The following is an 18,064-nucleotide window of genomic DNA, read 5'->3' as shown; positions in this document are numbered from 1 at the left end:
CTTTTTTTATTTATTTAAACTTTATTGTACCTTGTATATTTGCTCACAAATTCTTGTACATAGAAGTTCAGTAAATACTCGAATTAGAAATACGCGTATATGTATTAAAAATTTATATAAAATCTATAATATAGAGATTGCAAAACGTTGTTATACAATTGCATATAAAAGTGCATGAAAAGTGTAACGCGAAAGCACACGAGCACACAGTTATCACAATATGCCACAATAAGTATCGCAAATTCTTAATAATACCTTATTGAGCGATTACTTTCTGAAATATGATGAGATATCCGAAAATGGTGCTCCATATTCCTAGAGCAAGGAACAATGTATCTTAATCACTCACGTACACAATGATGATACATTGAATTATATCTATATTGAATGCATAGCGATCACAATTAATCAAAGGCTTTTAAAAAGCGATATTAAACATCGTATTATGAAAGACTTGTATCACATTCTTCAAGATTTCATAAATCGTAATAATGCCGATTCAATCACAAATATCTGTATCTAATTCATTCGATGATAACTTTTCCGAAACAACAAACGCAATATAACACTTTACGTATAAGCAATTCCAATAGCTTATGCAAATTGCTTCTCTTAATCCATATGCATTACCGTAGTAGTAGTAGTAGTACTAGTAGTAGTAGTAGTAGTAGTAGTAGTCAAATTTTAATATTCGTTGTAATTGCACCTTATCACAAGATTACTTTAACCAGTTAAGTTTACTGCTAACAAGGGGAGCGCAGGTCTTGAAGTGACGATGCATTGTACCTAGTCGAGAATGTTTCCTTGCTTCCTTCAACTTTAAACTATTGCTTATTGCGAAAAGACAGGCCACTCATTCATTTTATACAAGTTTCATAAGTTGCACGCATTGTAACAATTAAAAAATACCTTCTTTTCAAATACAACGTCGAAATTGTACTGTTCATATATGAATCACGCGTTAAATTTTGTTCATGAAGTAGCGATCATGAAGGCAATCGATTTGTAACACCGCAGCTTCTTTTTGTACTTATTTCTCACATTTTATAAGTTCGGAAGAGCAATATACTTTTCTATCATCACTACATTTTATGCAACTTCCCACTGATTCGATGAGCGTTAAAAGACGTATCGTTGTAAATTTCTGCTTAAGAATAAATCTCATGGTACACGTGTTAAAATTTACGTCTTAATTCAGGCAAGTACAAAAATTTGTATAGAGCATTAATCTATGGTATTGCTTTTAAGTATTATACACTATCGTTTTCATCTTATAATATAAATTCTGCATAATGCAATGGCAGTTTGTAAAAGATAAATGCCGTCGTTTAAATGCAATACGACGCAATCACATTAAGAAATAGGATAATATATTATACATGGATAATATATTACTTTAAATCCTAATAATGTAATCAATGCAAAGGTACGCGATGTTCAATATACTAAATATAATTCATAAATCTCTCTCTTTGTCTGCCTACGGTTAGGCAATTCCATTTCTGGGAGTGAATTTTACCAACCGAGTCAACATCGAAGTGATGCATGGAATTTGCTTCTGCTGATGCATCGTAATATTATCAGGAGTGTTCGACTCGTAATCGAGAGCGACTCGTTGGCACACGAACGTGAGCAACGTTAACATATCGTAACGATAACCGTTTTCACGCAATTCGAGGCACAACGCTTGCATGAACCACGACCCGCGAGTAGTGTTCCTCCATGAATAATAGCCTATGAAAACGTGACGTAGAGGGACTGAGTGATTCACGATTCACCGTAACGGCCATTTGAATTAATTCGAACGACTGTTCCAAGGCGTACTCACCTGGTATCGTGGAGTAAGCGATTAAGAAGTCTGCTTGATTCGGTATACGGAACGTAGAAGTCGGCAGACCATCGGTCTCTGTACGTTCTTTCAACGTCGATCCGCTGTCTAATTTATCTCCTTGACAAGCTTGTATAAAAAATAGTTTTGGTTTTCCGGCAAGAGAAGGGCACTTATCAGCTGTAAAATGAGACCAAATGGAATCAGGCTTGTACGAAGTGTCGTAAGCATAAAGAACATTTTGTTCTCCATGGCTCAATACAGCTACAAATAGGCAGTCATGTTGGGAATGATCCATTTTGGCAACTGTAAAACAGAAACGCATGACTCGTTAATATTTATCTAACATGATACGTGTATTAAGCGCATAAAATGTTTGTTTTATGATCAAAGAAAGGATGTTAAGCATTATGGAAGGGAAACATCGAAGAGATACCTTCTTCTAAATTTTTCACTATATTGGTGTGTGTAAAATTATGATAATCTTTTACTTCGAAACCAAGATTTTTCAATGTACTGACAAGATTATCACAATCTACATTTGTCCCAGATCTTGGTCCAAGGTGTCTAATAGTGAAAAATTCATGGTTAAAAATAATAGCTAATCCACGTTTTTGATGGTTCATATTGTAATGTGTAGCATAACGTTCTGTGGGTGCTGTCTGTAAAGGACCCACGAGAGGACTGACGCTGTTTCTGGAAAATATAGAAAGGTGCATGCCTGGTACATTCAACTAAACTCATTATAAGTAAAAATAACGACGTATACAAGAGATCTGTAAGATCTGACGAATGCACTGCAATCAAAATTAATGAAATATATAAATATAAAAACGTCCATACACAGTGGATTCTGGACATTGTATTTCTGTGTTCTTCATGCAAGTAGGTAACACATGTCACTGTACAAATATGGTGATAACATGTAGGGCATTGTTCAATAACAATACGCGTTAAGTCTCACCTCGTGCATCCGAACGCGTCTGGGTCGTCGATACTGGCTTTCATACCAGCTTTTATGCCATTCATTTCCTTCGAATCCATCATTACACTTTCACAAAGTCTTTACGGACACAGGTGCAGCAATGTGCAGTTTGTGTAAACTCTGTTGTTTAATTGACTTAGGAACATAGAGATAATATTATCTCCTATGCTTGGAACCCGTACGACTGACGAAATAATTGATACAGCCACACGTTCTGTTTATATAAACCGTGTAAACCACTGGTCGCGCTGATCTGTGATCTGAGTGACTCATACCTTTTCCTCACATCCACAAACGAACAGATTTAAAACATTGTAGATGTCTCTTGTGCTGTTCACAAATGCTGAATCGATAATGGTGAACGTTCCACGAGGATGGTAACTGGAAACTGCGTAAATAGTAAATCGGTGATACGAATTTAATGTTAGGTCTGTACTTCGTCTGTGGTCGTGCTTGGTTCGAGGTTCGAGCTTGCATTACGCTTTTTAGGCAACAGAAACAGAACGTAGTTGAACAGATTCGTAAAGCCATGAGCGTAATCAAATTTCATACAGATACTATTTGAACGTTTATTTGCAAGTCTCCTCTTACTGCAGCTGTGGATTTAGAAATATTAAGCGCGACGACTTGTCGCTTGCGATTTGACAGTTTCCGATTTTGTTTCTAAAAAGGCGGAGTTACTTTATGCAGCCAGTGTTAAGACTGCTAAGTAACTTGCTTTGCTCGTCCAACGATGTTGATAAATAGTCAAGTTTGACATGTGTTACACGAGGACTGATAAATTTAAATCAGTCGAAATCATGTGAAAACAGTTCGATCGTTTACAAAGTGCCTGTGATGTAATTTTCAAGAGTAATTTAAAGCAATTTTAAAGAAAATGACAACTGAGCAGAGTGGGCACGATCATTCCCTTGCGATTAGACAAGAAATACAACGTTTCGAGAGTGTTCATCCATCTATCTACGCTATTTATGATTTAATAGATCTTATTTCCGATTCGCACATCTCGAAACAGATCCGAGAACATGTTGTCGCGATCGAAGGTAAAAGATCGTACATGCAAATCATTTTTTAAACGTGTACAAGAACTTTGCCTAAGAATAAAATTCTTCGTTCTTCCAGATTCGTTTGTTAACAGTCACGAATGGACGTTAGCCAGAGACGTTCCGGAGTTACATTTAGGAATCATTGGCTCGTCGGACTCCGGCAAATCAGCTTTGGTTCACAGATATTTAACTGGTTCGTTCATGCACGAGGAATCTCCAGAAGGTGGGCGCTTTAAAAAGGAAGTCTTTATCAATGATCAGAGTTATCTCTTGCTCATTAGAGATGAGGGTGGAATACCAGAGTCACAAGTAAGCACAGTGATATATTCACATTTCATTTGATTCGATGCTTTGTAACATTTAGTGAAAATATCATTATTTTCAGTTCTCTGCTTGGATCGACGGTTTATTACTTGTATTTAGTTTAGAGAACGAGGAAAGTTTCTCGATCGTTTGCAATTTTTATAACAGGATGTGTTCGTTTCGAAATATGTCGGAGGTACCAAAAATACTCGTAGGAGTTCAAGGTAGTTTCACGTATTTAGGAATACTCCCCCCATTGTGCAAGCAGAGTCGTTACATAAACTTTGTTCACTAGATTCAATTAACGATGCTAATCCCAGGGTTATTAAAGATGTTAGACCGAGAAAGTTGGCATGTGATCTGAGATGCCCTTATTACGAGACGTGTGCTATTTATGGTTTGAACGTTGAGAGGGTATTCCAGGATGGTAAATGACATGAAACAATTCTGGATATAACGTGATGCAACCACTGTTGCGGGCTCTGATGATTATTCCGAATGTTACAGTGTGCCAAAAAATTATACAACATATATCTGCGAAGCATTATAGATGCAATGGGCAGCAAGCGATAGACAATGAAATAAAGTATCCTGTTCCAACGATTGCCAAAACTACGCAGCTTCTGGCTAAAGAAGTGGAAGCGACAAATTCATCGAAATTGAATGTAAGTCATATTTCTCTGTTAATAAAAATACGTTCCATTGATGGTATCACAAATTATTATTTGATAGACACCTGATAAAGATGAAGATACTAGATCGCTTCATAACAGTTCTACTCAAAATGACACTGCGACCATAAGCGATAACTTTCATAATGTACAGAATCAACACGGAGATTTCAGATCTTCGATCTTAACACCGACCACTATCAGGTTTAATTTGTATACAACGAACACATCGTTTAAAGGGAAATAAGGACGTTGACTTATCTCAGTTTTATGCCACACAGGAAATTTCGAAGGAAGTCGAACATATTTACTCCGTCGAAAAAGGAGAAATACAATATGGGTGAGATGGGTGTTGGCAGGGAAATTCCCGTGAAGCAAGGATATCTGTTTAAACGAAGCAGTAAATCTTTGAAGGAATGGAAAAAGAAATACGTTACATTACTGGAAGATGGTCGTTTAACTTACCATTCCAGCTTACATGTAACTGTTCGACGTTTAAATATTTCTACACACGTACGTCTTGAATTATTCATTATATTATGGGTGTCTACTTTTGTTCTTCTAGGATTATATGAACGATAGTAATGGTAAAGAGATATTGTTACAATATGTGACCGTAAAAGTGCCTGGAAAAACCCCTAAAGGTTCTAAATCATCCAATGCTCAAGGTGCTGAACCAATTGTTTTATCTCTGAACCGCTTGTTCTAATCGAAGTGATTTACATTTGGAATGTACTTGATTTTCCAGAAGATAGCTTTGAATTTTCAATCATCTCGTTAGAAAACAAGACGTGGCATTTCGAAGCGAATAACGCCGAAGATAGAGACAGTTGGATCTCTGCTATAGAGCAGCAGATACTGTCGAGTTTGCAAAATAGCGACGGTGATAAGAAGAATGAACCTGATGCTTTCAAAATGCATTGTATAAAAAATAAAGTATCGGGTAACGATGCCTGCGTTGATTGCGGAGCATCGAGTAAGTGATACGACCATTGATTTACGGTGTGTACAGTTTCATCTTGAGATTCTAGGTAATGTACGTTTTAGATCCGGATTGGGCCAGCTTGAACTTGGGTGTATTGATGTGCATTGAATGCTCGGGAATACACAGAAATCTGGGTTCACACATATCGAAAGTCAGGTCGTTAGACTTGGACGATTGGTCGTAAGTGCGATAACTACTTGCTTCAATTTTCGATCTGTATAACAAATAACGTGTAGCGATGCCGATAATAAATTACTTGATCTTCAATCATAACGATATAAATCCACAGCGAAATTTTTAATATTGCACGTGATAGATATGCATGTATATATTGTTGCAACGTAAAATAGCCTGAAATTAATTTTAGCGCAGGTCAGTTAAGTGTAATGTTAGCCCTTGGTAATGACATAGCGAATAGTGTTTGGGAATATTGCTTGAACGGGAAACAGAAGCCGAGCTCGGACTCCCCTAGGGAAGAGAAGGAGCAATGGATCAGGTGGAAGTACGAGGATAAAATGTTTCTGCCGCCGATAAATCCAAACATCTCCTTGGGGAAACTCCTTATTGATTCGGTTTGCCGGTAAATATTCTCAAGCCACAAGAATTAGAGATAATAGTTAGATACTATACGTTGTCCGAAATTTGATGTAGGGGCGATATGAGAGCGTTCACGTTGTGCTTAGCCAGATGTAGTTACGAGGACATTAACATGCCTGTCAGTATGGAAGACTTGAGAACGCCTTTACACTTGGCTTGCGCTACGGGAAATTTAGCTATGGCCCAGCTGTTGATATGGGTGTGTATACAAATTTCTAGGTGATCGTGTATGTAACTGTAATATAATCAAGCATGCTTCGTGAAATCGTTGCAGCATAAAGCGAATCCGCAAAATCTAGATCACGAGGGACGTACGTGTATGTCGTACGTGCGAGCGCTCGAGAGAACGCTTGACAATTCGACGGATACGATGGAAATGCAGAAGCTTCTCGAAGTACTTGAACAAGCTAGTGTTTCCGGTGTAGATGAAGTAGAAACTTCTCAGTATTAAAATTGTTTATGTTATGTACTTATTGCATGCAGAGCCATGTCTCAATTAATGGCTTAGTGTTCGATACCTTCTGTCATCGGAGTTAATACAACTTTTAACATTTTATCGATACTGATACCCAGAAGAGTGACCAAAGTACGTTGAACGAGTTTGAGAGAACGATATGCTTCTTCGGAATAGGAAATTGTCTATGTATCAGTATATATCTTTTAACTGGCTATAAAGTTCGTAAAAAGTTTGACCAGATAGTTTAACGAATATAACTTTACATATATATTTGTACATTGAGAAGTAATTTGAATTAAAACAATTAATTCATATGATCATACGTATTTAACAAGGTTTAGGTCAGTGAAAGTAATGTCTAATAGTAAATTGGCGTGTACATTATCGATATATATGACTGATGAGAGTACAAACACTCATAAATCTAGTTATATTTATACACGGAATACATTTAATGTATTTGAAAAATGCTTTTATAATTTTTATTTTATTAATTATGAATTAAACATGTAATTACCTCGCAACAAGTACGTTTCGTCACCTGTTCCCCTAGACTTTAACTCATTTTCCTCCACACAGGTACGTATATTATTCTATTTTATAAAGATACATAAAGAGATCGATAGACGACGAAAGTAAAACGATTAAAAGGGAATTAAGAGTCTTAAAAAGAATAACAAATAACAGATATCGGTCAACTCGTTAATAGGATGATCACGATAATTCGTTTGAACGCGGTGTGAGGTGTGAGTCATAGAGTCTCGTGCGATAGATGGAGATGTGGTTCTTCGAAATGAATCTCGTACACAACGAAACGGACGCTCTTTAATCGTTGATCATTATCAGTAAATCGAAATTTACGTAACAGCAGGTAGCAGAAATAATGTGAAACCGTGTGTGGAGGCATGGAGTATTTTTAAAGTGGAAGAGAATATTTGGATAGGTTCTGGAACGGTGTTCGTATCTCATCGTCGCGCACTCACGTCTATCAGCCGTCCGTTACTCGTTCGCGTTTGCGCTACTCGCAGTTGATGACATCGATATGTCAATACTTATAAAGCACGAAATCTTTGAAAAGTGTATGATGTCGTAGAAACGTAAGAATACACGAAGGGAGTAATCGTAGTCGTAATAGTAATTAGGCTATGAGAAAGTCGAACAAATCTTGGACAGGTGTGGGTAACATTTCGACAGTGTGTTTGTCCGAAGTGAAGAGGGACCGTGAGGACCTCGAAGACCGTCTTCCGAGCTTTTACATGAAGGAACAGGATATTCCTGAATACTTGGAAGGCTGTGGTTTGACCACCTGTACAGCCGGCGACATGCCTGAGGACGTGGACGTCCTTCGGGATAACAAGGAGCAGTCGAAGGAGAAGAAGTTGTCGTTCGCGTCGATAGGAAGCCCCGACACGAAAAAAACGGTGACTGTCAAGCATCCCGAGTCAAACAAACCGAAGCCGACTACCAAGAAAGGGAAACCGATACAAGCGGATTTGGACGTCTCGAAAGAATTCACGAGATGCAAGGACGAGTGCTTGAAGCGGCTGGATCTGAGCAAATCCAACATCACGCATTTGCCTAACACAGTGCGGGACCTGACGCATCTGGTCGAATTTTATCTGTACGGTAACAAACTCGCAACGTTACCACCTGAAATCGGCTACCTCACAAACTTGGAGACGTTGGCTCTGAGCGAGAACTCGCTGACGAGTTTACCGAACACGTTGGAGAACTTAAAGTCCCTGAGAGTTCTCGACCTGAGGCATAACAAGCTGAGCGAGATACCCGATGTCGTCTACAAGCTGACGAATCTGACGACCTTGTTCTTACGCTTCAATAGAGTCAGATACGTAAGTGACAACATACGAAATTTAACGAATTTAACGATGCTTAGTTTGAGGGAGAATAAGATCAGAGAACTTCCGGCTGGTATCGGCAAATTAGTCAATTTGATAACGTTCGATGTTTCTCATAATCATCTCGAACACTTGCCCGAGGAGATTGGGAATTGCGTCCAATTGTCTACGCTCGACTTGCAACACAACGAGCTCCTGGACATTCCCGACACGATTGGAAATCAAACCTCGTTATCGAGATTAGGACTTAGATACAATAGATTAACCAGTATTCCAAAGTCTTTGGCAAATTGTAAATTGATGGACGAGTTCAGCGTGGAGGGAAATCAAATATCTCAATTGCCGGATGGACTGCTCGCGAGTCTTTCGGACTTGACGACGATCACGTTGTCCAGGAACGCTTTCACCGCGTACCCGTCTGGAGGACCAGCTCAGTTCACGAACGTCTATTCCATCAATCTCGAGCATAACAAAATAGACAAGATACCGTATGGTATCTTCTCGAGGGCGAAGAATCTCGCCAAGTTGAACATGAAGGAGAATCAGTTGACCGGTTTACCGTTAGACATTGGTACATGGGTCAATATGGTCGAATTAAATTTGGGTACGAATCAATTGACGAAGATCCCTGACGATGTCCAATGGCTTCAAAATCTAGAAGTGTTGATACTTTCGAATAATCTTTTAAAACGTATTCCTGCCACTATAGCGAACTTGCGTAAGCTCAGAGTATTAGATCTCGAGGAGAACAAGATCGAATCGTTACCTAATGAAATTGGTTTTTTAAGAGAGTTGCAGAAATTGAATTTACAGTCGAATCAGCTGACTTCTTTGCCAAGAGCCATCGGACATTTGATCAATTTGACGCACTTGAGCGTCGGAGAAAATAATCTCAAATGTTTGCCCGAGGAGGTCGGCACGTTAGAAAAATTAGATTCGCTTTACGTTAACGACAACGTTGAATTAGATAATTTACCATTCGAATTAGCTTTATGTACAAATCTTAGTATAATGTCCATTGAAAATTGTAGACTGTCGCGAATACCTCCGGAGATAGTGGCAGGAGGACCGTCGGTAGTAATACAATTTTTGAAGATACAAGGCCCGTATCGGTCCATGTAACGAAATTAAAAATACGATTATCAGCTCCCTATGCACGGTGAAATGTGTTGCGGTACATGCGTCGATTTGCACGACACACGTTCAAATGTATTTACGTAGTCCGGAACAGCGTCAGAAGATGCAGGAACCAGCGTTTTATACTTTGTTCAAAGAGAGAACCGGACGAGTTCGCCGGAGGCGAACTGATTTCTTGAAACCTATGTCCCGATGCATGTATCGTAATGCACGTTGCACCGTGTCTAGGGCCTATTAGATGTCGATTCTTAATGATTTGTTAAATGCGTTATTAGGGGCGTGCAGGTGACCGAGTTTTCTGGTATCCGCGCACCACTGATTGTCGTAAAATTGTTTTCTTGCCAAGTATCATCGATACTGATTAAAGACAAGTGAACTATTTCTTTGCAGTAAAGTTTTATATGCACAGCGGAAAGACGGTGCCAATATTAATTTTAATTAACTATATATGATCACCTTGACGAGGGATCATTACTTCTACGGTTGATCGAGTTTTATTTATAGCTAAAATATATTGATTTTTTTAACATATTCTACGACGCGTACATTTAACTGTAAGGTACTGACGGAGTTTGTTTAACGCAATTCTAATTAGCGCTATTTAAACACGCTGCAGGGTAGTCTGGTTTCCTCGACAATCGGGAGATAAGATTACGAGTACGATGGAACTTGGCAAATTTTTTAACTGCAATTAAGAGAAAGTATGTCTATTCTATAATTATTCATGTACGAAGATGTATGATTTGTTATCTACCTATTTACACGATTTTTCTACACTAGTTATGTTCTAAATATGATATGTAACGTATTTACATTAACTTTGTCTTTCAAATTTCTACAAACTTGTCCATGGAGTAAAGACGGATAATAATATTGCACAAACGAGATTTCGCCTGCCCTTCCGTTCGATTTATTTCTACAAGTTTTCGTAGATTAAATCAATGTTATTAAGTTTTACGCTACGTATTAAATGATAACGTTTACGTGTTGCAACTATCAATGTCAATTTATGGAATTCGTGTCGAAATGCTTATCTTTGTACCATCTCGGTATTTATGTTAAACGGTAATAGTTGTCCATATAATTTATGAAAGTGTACAACGTTTATCTTCTTTCATAAAGAGATGTACGAAACGTTACGAGTTTAAAGTATCGTTTTATTTCGACGATATATGTTTAACACGTGTTACAGTATAAAATAAGTTGAAGGATATGTGCAAGAGTTGCCAAAAGGAATACTAAAATACAAATTGTTGTGATAAACTGTTGAAACAGTTTTAAAATACATAAGTATAATACGCTAGTACGATTGGAAGATAATTAAATTTATATGAAAATGATGAAGAATAAATAACTTTTCAAATTATAAATCGCGGTATATGTATAATTTTAAAAGTCGTAATATTTAATGTAATTCGATGTATATGACTATATGTATAAGAAGCTGTATATTTCTAAATATATGAATATATTATGAACCATCAGGATGTCTCGGTATCTACATAGTATAAGTATCATTTGATGTTAAGGATTTTATTCGATCTCAAATCTTATTTACACGTTCTCATTGTCTATCTACTACCTTATTTTTCTCGTATTTAAGCGCGATTTTGCTTCTCTTTTTCATAACAAACACCCTGTGTTTTACAGTAGTGTTTCTAATGTTGAAATCCTGAAATACCGAGAATATACTTGAGAATGCGAGCCGGCAGAATTTATTACTGCAATATTAACGAGAATGTTCTAATACTTGTTTGTTAATTTCACCGGTAATGTTAGTAGATACGTAGTTTGTTTCAGTTAAAACGCAATTCCGAAATCCAGATTCGTTCAATAACAATCTTCTAGCACTGTAAAATCCTTCATTTGGCGATTTTTCATTCTCCTTTGTATTAGAAATAGATAAAGAATTGTCTGCAGCACTTATCGCATTTATTGATCTATATACATATGATAGGTATCAGTAACTCCTAAGATATTTAATAAACGTACTCTTTAATTTTATTATAATGCACCTTATAAGTTTCAATGCTTCTTCCGAGAATGATACTAAATTATCTAAAGTGACTCGACATCGTTTCAAATCATCCTCAACATCGACATTGTTCTTACGAACGAGTATCAGTTCGTTATTAATAATATCAATTTCTTGTTTTAATTTTAACTGTATATCGGTTTTTCCTGCACCTTCATCGATTACAGAATTATATTTACATTCGTGGGGCTCAATTATTTGTGTACCGTCAGGGTATTGATTAAAGAGCTTGTTAAAATTGTGTCTCGAGGAGAAATTCCATATCTCATCGCAAAATCTATCTTGCGTATTCCATATATCATAATTTATGTTATCCTGTAGTACGCGAACATGTATTGATACGAAATTAAATTTATGTCAATAAAATTACCAGTTCTTTACGTTTCTCCTTCAATTCTTTCTTTTTTACGCTCAATATTTCATTTCTCACAGCTAACTCGTTCCGAAGAACTTTTAATTCTATTCTTCTGTCAACATTTTTTATTAAACGTAAATCATGTCCCTCATCGTTTAAATCGATCATCATCGTAAAACACTTCGTCCACCAATAATTAAGGTTGTATGAGCCGTAAGATCTCTGCCAAAAGTTTAAGACATGTAATAAAAAACTGTCCAATGTTTGAAGCAATGAACTTTTAAAAAAGACGATAATTACAGAGGAGTAAGGTTTATAAAATCGTTCGACCTGTTTTTCTCGGTCATAAGGAATTTCTAATATTCTAATACACAGTTTTGGCATTTTTTTATTGGATTATACATGACTTGCAACTGTCTACATTGTCTACATGTCCTGTAACTCCTACTTTCCCATACTTTTTATTGTATATTTTAAATAATATCCTCGAAATTGACTTTATTTCAACATTAAAATATTTTTAAATCATGTATTAAGAATTATAGAAATTTGCAACATTCTATTGCCTGTCATTGTTGCATTCATATTTTTCATAAATGAACTCAAAATTTTGTCATTCGACATAAGAATTCAAGATGTAATTTTGTACAGTGTTTTATTAATGTAATATCTAGTAACTGTTCAAGTTTCAGTGCTTTGTCACTGTTTTTATGCAAGGGTTCATACAACCTTAAAAAGTATCGATAGCTTGATTTTAATAATTTTGCTTCATATCCGTATAATACGTATAATTGGTAATTCCCGTTAAAACGTTTTCGAAGAACCTATTGTACATTGTACCCAAGCTTCAAAAGCACTCGCGTTCCGTGTAGCGTTACGTTTACGTTTGGTTAGTTTGGTTACGTTGAAGGCCTTATACATTTCAATAACCTTATTCATTCCACGTTTAAATAAGTTTTATCAAAGAGAAACTTATTAATAGATTAAATTTACGAGGTGTTCAAATAATGTAACATGAATTCGAACAGTTTGAGAGTGTTGAAAAGACCGTAAGTACAAAGCCGGATTATTGTCGTCTCGAGTTTTAATTATTCATCAGATACGTTATTAATTTACTCCCTGTGAATCCTTTAAAGAAAAACAATGAAATATTGTTATCATGTTTCCAGCAATCCATGTGCACAAAATATAAGGTGTCAGAAATGCCTGGAAATAGGACACTGGAGTTATGAATGTAAAGGAAAGAGGAAATATTTACATAGATCCTCGCGTACGTCACAATTGAAGAAAGCGTTACAGAAGCAACAGGAATCGAACGGGTATGTATCACGAAACTTTTTATCATTAAGAATTCTGGTATCAGCAGTTAAATACTTGCAGTGAAGAACAAAACAAGGAAGTAAAGAAAGGCCATCAACAGAAGAAGATGAAGACAGATTTTGTTAATTCCAATGATACAGATTCAAGTGCTGATAGCAGCAGCTCTAGCAGTAGTAGCAGTAGCAGCTCGTCCTCGGACAGTGAATCGGACTCTAGTGATAGCGTCTCTAGCAGTAGTAGCGACAGCAGCAGCATCAGTAGTATCAGTAGCAGTAGCAGCAGCAAGACAAGTAACCATTCTTCTAATTTTATTCAACCACACAAACGTTCACACCTCTCTAGATAGGGCGTAAAATTTGATGAACATTATATTTTTAATATTGCATATACGACGAGTGCAAATGTACAAGTATTAATGTACAAAATCTTCAAACTAAAGTACTTACACGTATCGTACATTTCGAATGAATTTTGTAATCGAATTGTATCGTGCGTACATGGTCCTGATGATAACAGAAGCGAGAGATGATGTATGTATCGAAACTATGTCGCTAAGTAGTCTGTGTCCGAGAGTGAAAGACGTGCTGATAATTATTATACATCGGTCGTAGTAAAAACGATTGATCTTTTATTGAAGTCATATAATTGTACGTAAAAACTATGCTTGTATAAACAGTATCGAATTGTAAATAAAGTCGTATTTGATTTGCATCATCCTTAATACCGTATCAGTCATCGGCACCTTCGGGAAGTGTCTGTATTATCACTTTCCTTCTCGAATCATAGACGAAATTATTTGACTTGAAGATATGACTCTCATAAAACGGATGTAGATCGAATATGTCGATTTGTTTGGCCTGCAATGAAACGAAAATCATGGACGTTAGCAGAACGAAATTCATAAACGTAGAAATGAAAAAAGTGAATGAGTCGTACCCGATCCAACAGATCTTTCTCTAATACTTCGACCGTTGAAATACGACTTCCACGTATAGCTTTTTGGAACGCCAGAGTGTCTATTGTGATCTGTCTGAGTATATAATACAGCAGTTCGCTATGATCTTTCTTGTACGATAGATATTTTTGGAATGTTTGACGCATACTCTTCATCACCGAATACTTTTGTGTCTCGACGAAGCTATCTAGCATCATTCTGATGGCAAGATTGATATCGGTTTCTTGAACGTGATCACGTAAATGCATCTTGGCACTCGCTTCGGCCATACGTATAATACTTTCTATATGTCGCACGGTGATCGGTAAGCTCCCGGTAGCCAAACTCTCCTGCCTCAACTGACTGTACAATTTCGCGATTTTATCTTGGTCAATGTTTGTTAATTTGGGATGAATGTTCTGGCGTGCATAGACAATGTACTTTTTCAAAAGATCTTGAGGAATAGCCATATCGTTTGTACTCTCTGTAGCTATTTCTTTCCCTGCATTCGTTGGATGATGTTTCACATGAGAATTAACAACGAACTTGGCCAAGTGTCGGTCTTGCATAGGGTCTATTTCGTCTTTGATTACGCAAAGGATATCGAAACGAGATAGAATTGGTTCCGATAAATCCACCTAAGCATAAAAAGCCAATAAATTGTTATACTTCGTTGTATTAATGTATGTGACTTACGTTTTCTGAGAATGTCATGCTGGCATCGTATCTTCCTCCGATAGGATTGGACGCGGCTATTACTGAACATCTCGCGTGAAGCGATGTAACGATCCCCACTTTTGATATAGAGATACTTTGTTGTTCCATAGCTTCGTGAATAGATGTTCTATCTTGATCGTTCATCTGCATATGAAACAACGTTTGTACTCTACCTTAGAAAAACTCGATTGACGATTCATTACCTTATCGAACTCGTCGATGAGGCAAATTCCATGATCGGCGAGTACCAAGGCACCGGCTTCTAAAGTCCATTCCCGAGTCGTTGGTGATTTCCTCACGAAAGCGGTCAAACCTACAGCCGAGGCTCCTTGACCCGTAGTAAACACCGCCCTGGGTGCAATTTTTTCGATGAACTTCAGGAACTGAGATTTGGCTGTTCCAGGATCACCGCACAACAGCACGTTGATGTCTCCTCTTACTTTGTGTTTGTTACCTACAGATTTGTTCGCGTCTCATTGAACTTCATGCTTCATTCTAATTGCTCCAGCAATTTATATATAAAAATGTAAATACCAGGATTCTTTGATTCTCCGCCAAATATTGCTAACGCCAACGCTCGTTTCGTAAAGTCGTGTCCATAAATCGAGGGTCCGATACTTGCGACGATGCGATCGCTGATTCGATGATCTTTACTTAAAGCGATGATGTTAGAAATATCTTCTTCAGTCAGAGATTCCACAATTTCTTTCGAACCTTTCACTTGTAAATGATTGGCAAGAAGAACCGTTGCGAATACCGGAAAACCCTGAAAGACAAAATAGGCGATGCAAAATTCTCAGGCAATCATAACAAATACATTACGTACATGTTCTGTGTTCAACGAGCCGTCGTAATTGTTCGTGTAAATGGCAGTGACGTCTACTTCGTCGCCAGGTTTGCAGCGATCACATAGATCCGATAGAAGAATGCACTCTTTGCTCCTAGGTATTCTACCGGCCGGAATTTTACCTGGTGATTCTTGTATCGTGATCTTTTGATAGTTCCTGTATATCGTTTGTTCCATATTGATCTGTAATTAATACGAATCTATCAATAAAGGAAATACATTTTGCAACCGCAATGAGAGTACAATGATTAATTTACCATAAAAGGTCCGATACTTTGACACTCGGGACAAGAACCAGGTTTGACTTCGGTATTTTGGTTCTGAACGAAAGGCCCGAGTACGTATCCGCATTTTGTACAATCGTATTTTACAACAGACAATTGTGGCAACACTCCGGTGGTCGCGGTAACGACTCCCAAAGTACGTACTAATTGATTGAGATGTAACTTCCTACGGTTTATTATGAATCGTTTAAACGATGCGTTTCAATTAGCATGGACAGTTGTATTTACCTGAACGTACGAATTTCCTCGATCAAAGGCAACTCTGATATCCTGACGTGTATCTCGCTCGTGACTCTTTCGTAACTGGGAAATATAGTTAGCACCAACTCTTTTGCTACTTCGTCAAATATCTCCAACATTTGAAACGGAGCTTCTGGTAGAAAATAAGCCAGGACGTGCTCCTTGCTAGCAAGAATTGGGAATTCGACGACAAAGCTAGACTGTCGAAAGAACATATTCATGCTTCATGTATCTTTTAATATCATAATAAATCGCAGATTGCCAATGAAATTAATGAGAAACATTACTTGATTACTTTCGCACATATGACGGATTCGTTCCTTGTACATGTACTGTCCCTTTGAATTAGTATGTGTACGAAGAAAGCTCTTGAAACGATTTGAGATCTCCGTCCTCGGTCCTAACATAGACACCCACTCTTTGACCGAGTGACCCTTGGTATCTTCCAAGTTCTCGATAGATTCGATCATCTGAAATATAACTGAATGATCAAAGAAGCGAACAAGAAACTACGTTAGATCATTTAAAGGGACAATATCTTACTTCGACATCTTCGATTTGACCTGTTGCTGCTTTCTCGGCCATGCGTCTTTTTCGTGCTTGCACCTCATCCTCGTCACTCTCATCTTAATTATATAAAAACATGTTATAATGTGTACACAGGTAGAAAACGACATCGATAACATTAATAGGAGATGTACCATAAAGTAAATATCTGTCATCTCTGATAATGCCTGCTGCCCTATCTCTTTTACGCATGGCAGTTTCAGCAGCAACACGTTCTCCCTGAGACAATTCCGAGTAATCCTCATCATCCACAACATCTGGATCGTATCTATCCAATCCTGGCATGGGCCGGTAGTCACTGAAATATCATTTACGAATTAATGTCTAATACATTCTAGTCTTGTAAAACAGGATCAGGAAAATGTATTTACTCTTCCATGTTGTCTCCAAATAATTCTTCTCCTTCTTCTTCCTCTTCCTCGTTGACATTATTATCATTGTCATTGCCGAGGAGATCAGTTTCATCTTCGAACGGTTCATCAATTTCTGGGGCAGGGGATGTCATTGCCTCTGCGAGCCTGTCAGAACGTACTGGACTGCTGGAATCCTGTCAAATTTCCAAGATATTAGCACGTAAAGATATCTTTTGTAAAACATCGTGTCTGCAACAGGTCTTTATTAATATGCACGTGTAACATTTTATCTTACCATTGTGTTCGTGTTCAAAATTCGAATCCACTAATCGTAGAACAAACTTTTAAGTAAGAACACGGCTTTTCTTCTTTCTTTTATTGACACTCGAACCATTAAACGGACTCGCTTAAACGTACTCAAACTGAAAAGTAGAAACTGGCGGGAATTTCTCATGAACCACAATAATGCTTCAGTCATGCCAACATTTGATACGTAACTATAAAACTTTGTTCACAATGGTTAGATTTATTTAATGTATGCACATTA

At 37.3% G+C, this 18,064-nt stretch overlaps 6 protein-coding genes across 7 annotated transcripts; 3 read left to right on the top strand and 3 right to left on the bottom strand.

Annotated features, from left to right (window-relative positions):
* Positions 1–3,074, bottom strand: LOC108625912 (caspase-1). The gene is made up of 4 exons (XM_018026259.2): positions 2,793–3,074; positions 2,265–2,524; positions 1,829–2,134; positions 1–1,734 (listed from the first exon to the last, which is right to left on the bottom strand). The coding sequence occupies exons 1-4, from the start codon at positions 2,873–2,875 to the stop codon at positions 1,487–1,489; spliced, it is 897 nt and encodes a 298-aa protein (XP_017881748.1). The 5' UTR covers positions 2,876–3,074; the 3' UTR covers positions 1–1,486.
* Positions 3,075–3,185: 111 nt separating this feature from the next.
* CenG1A (Centaurin gamma 1A) lies at positions 3,186–7,342 on the top strand. Its single transcript, XM_018026257.2, has 13 exons — positions 3,186–3,856; positions 3,936–4,168; positions 4,245–4,386; positions 4,458–4,589; positions 4,670–4,827; positions 4,895–5,037; positions 5,115–5,313; positions 5,399–5,501; positions 5,582–5,809; positions 5,881–5,998; positions 6,186–6,398; positions 6,470–6,614; positions 6,690–7,342. The coding sequence occupies exons 1-13, from the start codon at positions 3,691–3,693 to the stop codon at positions 6,864–6,866; spliced, it is 2,157 nt and encodes a 718-aa protein (XP_017881746.1). The 5' UTR covers positions 3,186–3,690; the 3' UTR covers positions 6,867–7,342.
* A 524-nt stretch (positions 7,343–7,866) lies between these two features.
* LOC108625911 (leucine-rich repeat protein soc-2 homolog) lies at positions 7,867–11,254 on the top strand. Its single transcript, XM_018026258.2, has one exon. It carries the CDS (start codon positions 8,018–8,020, stop codon positions 9,848–9,850), a length of 1,833 nt encoding a protein of 610 aa, XP_017881747.1. The 5' UTR covers positions 7,867–8,017; the 3' UTR covers positions 9,851–11,254.
* Positions 11,255–11,265: 11 nt separating this feature from the next.
* Positions 11,266–12,589, bottom strand: LOC108625871 (uncharacterized). Of its 2 annotated transcripts, none has more exons than XR_003389313.1 (3): positions 12,271–12,524; positions 11,616–12,215; positions 11,266–11,537 (listed from the first exon to the last, which is right to left on the bottom strand). XR_003389313.1 is itself a non-coding variant. In XM_026814320.1 (3 exons), the coding sequence occupies exons 2-3, from the start codon at positions 12,424–12,426 to the stop codon at positions 11,826–11,828; spliced, it is 546 nt and encodes a 181-aa protein (XP_026670121.1). In that variant the 5' UTR covers positions 12,427–12,477; positions 12,556–12,589; the 3' UTR covers positions 11,266–11,825. The 2 variants fall into 2 exon arrangements, 1 of the variants encoding a protein (XP_026670121.1); XM_026814320.1 differs by adding an exon at positions 12,556–12,589 and having other exon boundaries at positions 11,266–12,215; positions 12,271–12,477.
* A 383-nt stretch (positions 12,590–12,972) lies between these two features.
* Positions 12,973–14,291, top strand: LOC108625928 (zinc finger CCHC domain-containing protein 10). The gene is made up of 3 exons (XM_018026295.2): positions 12,973–13,304; positions 13,425–13,574; positions 13,636–14,291. The coding sequence occupies exons 1-3, from the start codon at positions 13,270–13,272 to the stop codon at positions 13,919–13,921; spliced, it is 471 nt and encodes a 156-aa protein (XP_017881784.1). The 5' UTR covers positions 12,973–13,269; the 3' UTR covers positions 13,922–14,291.
* Mcm2 (DNA replication licensing factor Mcm2) lies at positions 14,184–18,048 on the bottom strand. Its single transcript, XM_018026294.2, has 13 exons — positions 17,813–18,048; positions 17,536–17,711; positions 17,299–17,462; positions 17,141–17,223; positions 16,885–17,067; positions 16,586–16,797; positions 16,331–16,523; positions 16,053–16,256; positions 15,761–15,992; positions 15,430–15,680; positions 15,206–15,370; positions 14,512–15,147; positions 14,184–14,432 (listed from the first exon to the last, which is right to left on the bottom strand). Exons 1-13 carry the CDS (start codon positions 17,813–17,815, stop codon positions 14,304–14,306), a joined length of 2,631 nt encoding a protein of 876 aa, XP_017881783.1. The 5' UTR covers positions 17,816–18,048; the 3' UTR covers positions 14,184–14,303.
* Positions 18,049–18,064: the final 16 nt, after the last annotated feature.

Source organism: Ceratina calcarata, unplaced genomic scaffold (assembly GCF_001652005.2).
Source record: "Ceratina calcarata isolate Rehan_Ccalc_2016 unplaced genomic scaffold, ASM165200v1 scaffold379.2, whole genome shotgun sequence".
NCBI classification, from domain to species: domain Eukaryota; kingdom Metazoa; phylum Arthropoda; class Insecta; order Hymenoptera; family Apidae; genus Ceratina; species Ceratina calcarata.
The sequence above is the reverse complement of the archived record's forward strand: the minus strand, read 5'-3'. Positions and strand labels throughout refer to the sequence as shown.